The sequence below is a fragment of the Etheostoma spectabile genome, chromosome 7 (genome assembly GCF_008692095.1).
Source record: "Etheostoma spectabile isolate EspeVRDwgs_2016 chromosome 7, UIUC_Espe_1.0, whole genome shotgun sequence".
Taxonomy (NCBI): domain Eukaryota; kingdom Metazoa; phylum Chordata; class Actinopteri; order Perciformes; family Percidae; genus Etheostoma; species Etheostoma spectabile.
Window position 1 is genome coordinate 18,155,643 of NC_045739.1, and position 4,425 is coordinate 18,160,067.

Consider the following 4,425-nt stretch of genomic DNA (forward strand, 5'->3'; position numbering starts at 1 on the left):
TGTACAGAGTCATTTGAACTATGCCCGTTGGCCACTCCCCTTGTGCAGAGAAAATACAGAGCAGACTCCCCAGACCAAAGTTCAATCTCAGATCTGTTGAGCTTGGCATGGTCTGGTGATAGCCAGACTACCAAATCTATATAATAGACAAACCTCTGAATTTGTACTGTTACAGAGCAGGAAAGTCACTCATCAGTAATAACATGTTAAAATGATGATGTTTTGTATGTTGACTAGATAATAAGAAATTCTATTTATATGCACTCCGATTTCAGACATAATGCCTGTGACTACCTATATACTGTTTAATGGTTTTTATGCTTAGTTATATCACTGTGCAATTCCCTCTGTTTTCCTCATTTTTAGACAGCCAAGCGCCTGAGAAGCAGACCACAGGATGCCTTGGAGGGCGTGGTGCTCAGCGTGAGTCATTTATTCACTGTTGACATACAGTATTCTGATTAAACATTCATGTAGTCTTTTTCTTTTCTTTTTCAACGTCGGGAAAAATGTAATTGCACTGTGGATCACACAGGCAACATTGGAGGAACGTGTAAGAGATGTTGCCATTGCCACTCGTAACACCAGGCAGAACAGAGGCTTGTACAGAAACATCCTGATGTATGGACCCCCTGGAACTGGAAAAACACTCTTTGCCAAGGTCTGGCTGGTTCAAACATCATTTTATTTCTCTTTTTATGTTTTTTGACATTATACATATAGTTCTTTCATTTAAAGATGCAGTCAATTTGTAAAGCAGTAGATTTTCTATATATTTAGCTTGGCTATTACTCATACTTTTTTACAACTGTTTTGTAGTTCTTTCTTTCTTTTTTTTGCCTCTGTCTTTATTTGAACAAAGCTCTTTCCATTGCCTTTTCAGAAACTGGCTCTCCATTCAGGGATGGACTATGCCATCATGACAGGTGGCGATGTGGCACCCATGGGGCGCGATGGAGTCACGGCCATGCACAAGGTGTTTGACTGGGCCAGCACCAGCAGGCGAGGGTAGGGCACTTTAATTTGCTCCGTTAATACTTAATTAATTAACACTATAGTGTACATCAGCTGTTAAATGTTAACTCTGAAAGTTCAATAGAGTAGATTCTATGTTGTGTTACATATAGAGCGGCTTTCATTCTAATGGCTCATAACATGAAATGCCTTTACATTAGCAATGGCAGCTTTTAAGCACATTCTCTTTGTTCTCTGATTCTCTGCAGCCTCTTGCTGTTCGTAGATGAAGCTGATGCATTCCTACGTAAGCGAGCCACTGTGAGTTCATCTGCAGTGCCATATGCATGATGCCCTGTGTTTTAATTATATATTCATGAGTCATGATTTTTGCATTGCAGGAGAAAATCAGTGAGGACCTCAGAGCCACCCTGAATGCATTTCTCTACCGCACTGGGGAGCAGAGCAACAAGTCGGTATCTTGGGTTATTCACTGTGCATGGCTGGGCATGGAAAGGTCTTTGCCGTGACTGAAAAGGTCACTGGCTGGGCTAAGTGCTCTCATTCTCTCTCTCCTCAGATTCATGCTGGTGCTTGCCAGTAACCAACCAGAACAGTTTGACTGGGCCATTAATGACCGTATTGATGAGATTGTAAACTTTGCGTTACCTGGTCTGGGTGAGAGGGATAGATTGGTACGCCTGTATTTCGACAAATTTGTGCTGGGTCCTGCCACTACAGGGAGACAGTGAGTACACTGATTGTATTTCACTTTCAAACCGCTACTGTTGCTGCTCCTTAGCAGAGATTATTGACTACCGCAAAGGAAAGCATTGGTCCCTAGAGGTCGCCTTGCTAGTTCAAGTTGCATAGTGGTGTATATAATGTGTTCAATCCTGAAACCTTAGTGGTGTCTGAGTCTTTACTTATTGCTTTCATGAAATGGTGTTTAAGTCCTCAAGAAGTGTTTCACAGAAGCCGTTACCCATTGCATTACCAGTTGAAACCAGTTGATGTACAAATGATCAGTGATGAGAAACAAGTTAAAACTCAAGGCTCGCTTCCTGTACAAACCTCTTGTGCATTACCTCAACAGGAGATTAAAACTGGCCCAGTTCGACTATGGCCAGAAGTGTTCAGACATTGCAAAGCGAGCAGAAGGCATGTCCGGTCGTGAAATCTCCAAACTTGGTGTGGCCTGGCAAGTGAGTAGAAAGGACCGCCGACACAAAATATTATTTTCTGTTTCCAAACCAATCTGAACCAATCTCAACCTTTTAATTGATATATTTGTTTTCCTGGAAGGCTGCTGCATACTCTTCTGAAGATGGAGTTTTGACCGAAGCAATGATTGACTCAAGAGTTGATGATGCCATCAAGCAGCATGCACAGAAAATGGACTGGCTGCTGATGGACGCAGGTGTGGGGGTTGGCAAGGTTGGTGTACACCTCCCTAAGGAAATGGCTGCAGGAATCACAGCCCAGAATGCTTCTTCATTGGCACAATATGAAGCAACAGCCCCGACTGTACAACAAGTCCTTCCACTTCTAGAGGTTGTGAGCAATGCTGTCCAGGCAGAAGCAGCCGCTCATCCTTCAGAAGTGGAGGCAGATGCTATCCTCAAAGAGGCAGCCACATTGGTTAAAGAAAGTGAAGTTTTGAATGCTACCGTTGAAACCGTTGTTGAGACAGTTACTGCTGTCCCTTTGGTGCAGGAGGTCGAGGCCGTCAAGGACCTGACTAAGGAGGTTCTAGGTGCTGCTGTAGCTACAGACACTGTTGTTCCTGAGGCAAAGGATATAGTCACTGAAGTTAAAGAGGCTGAAGGTATACCAGTTTCCACTGTCCAACAATCTGCTGCTGTGAGTAAAGAAGAACCAACTGCTGATATAGCTGCTCAAGGGACTGAAGTCATTGAAGTAGTCAAGGAAAACAATGTAGCACACTCAGAAACAACAGTCTCTGCTGTTGCTCAGGAGAAGGAATTAGATGTTGTTGTCTTTAATGTTGTCCAAGAGCCAGAGGCTGTATTAGTTGGACTCTCCCAGGAGACTGATGTCCAAGAAACTGAGTCAGCTGCCACATCTGTTGATGGAATAGAAACTGAAGCCATTAAGGCTGATGAGGAAGTTGCAACTGTTGCTGTAAAGGTTGCAGAGGAAATTGCAAACAATGTAGCTCAAGTGTCAGAGTCGCTGGTAAACATTGCAAGAGAGGCTGAAGCAATAGCAGTTGATGTAGCCAAGGTGGCTGATGCCGTAGTAACCATCACTGAGGAGATGGAAGCAGTAGTTACCAAGGAGGTTGAAGCCATGGAAAATGAAGTTAAGGATCCAAATGAGGTTGTTGTGGAAACTGCATCTGAAACATCCGAGGTTACTAAAGAGTTTGAAGTGGTAGTGACCGATGGGGTCAAGGAATCTGAGAGTATTCCTGCAGAGGTTGTTAAGGAGGTTGAACTTGCAACCACTGAGACTGCTGCCAAGGAAACTGAAGTCCTCTCAATGGAGTCTGCCATTGAAACTGAAGCCAAGGAGCCTCAGACTACTGCCATTGAGTTTGCTGCAGAAGGTCAGACTTTGGCTGCAGAGATTACTGCCGAGGAAGCCAAAGTCACACCTGCAGAGGTTTCCACGGTAGCTGAAGAGGTTTCCACGGTAGCTGAAGACCTAACAACCAAAGAGGCTGACACTGAATCTGCAGAACATGTGAAACTGACTGAGAATACTGAGGTCGCTGCCAAGGAAGCGGAGGCCAAAACAACGAAGGCTGTAGAGGAGGTAGAGACTGTAGTAACTGAAGTCATCAATGAGACTAACTCTGCAGCTGTTTCCAAAATAGAAACCACGGTTGATACAGAGACTGCAGAGGTTTCCAAGGAAGCCAAAGCCCTAAAAACCAAGGAGGCTGACACCGGGGCTACGAAAGATGTGAAACTGCCTGAGAATACAGAGGTCGCTGCCAAGGAAGCTGAGGCCGAAACAACAAAGGCTGTAGAGGAGCTAGAGACTGTAGTAACTGAAGTCATCGATGAGATGAACTCAGCAGCTGTTCCCAACATAGAAACCAAGGTTGATTCAGAAACTGTGGCGTCAGAACAGTCTGAAAAACTTGAGAGTCCAACCACCGCAAAGTCAGCTCAGACTCCCAGCACTGGAGAAGCAGAACCCAGTCACACTGAAAAGCCGCTTTCAAACAACCAGAGTGGAGATGAAAACGAAAAACCACAAGCCAAGCCTAAGCCAACAAAATGACCTTGTGAACACTTTGATAAAATGCTTTTGTGAAAAAAGACCTGCTGGAATAGTTAAAGTGCCCATGTTATGTTCATGCTCACTTTGTTTACAACTTTGGTCAGTTCAAGGCAGGATTAGCTGGGAGACTTCTTCTAAAAGAGGGGCACAGGTGGAATACCCGCAGAACAGAGACATGTAAGTAGTTCTTTTGTAGATTATGGTGAACTAGTGTGT

General features: G+C 44.2%; 1 protein-coding gene across 1 annotated transcript in view; it reads left to right on the plus strand.

The window, feature by feature from the left end:
* LOC116692788 (uncharacterized) overlaps nt 1–4,267 on the plus strand; it is an 8,717-nt gene extending 4,450 nt beyond the window's left edge. The window contains exons 9-16 of the mRNA XM_032521308.1: nt 367–423; nt 536–661; nt 884–1,008; nt 1,224–1,275; nt 1,356–1,426; nt 1,535–1,702; nt 2,051–2,159; nt 2,260–4,267. Of these exons, the coding sequence (XP_032377199.1) occupies nt 367–423; nt 536–661; nt 884–1,008; nt 1,224–1,275; nt 1,356–1,426; nt 1,535–1,702; nt 2,051–2,159; nt 2,260–4,209 (2,658 nt within the window). The 3' untranslated portion in view covers nt 4,210–4,267. The remainder of the gene's footprint in view (nt 1–366; nt 424–535; nt 662–883; nt 1,009–1,223; nt 1,276–1,355; nt 1,427–1,534; nt 1,703–2,050; nt 2,160–2,259) is intronic.
* Nucleotides 4,268–4,425: the final 158 nt, after the last annotated feature.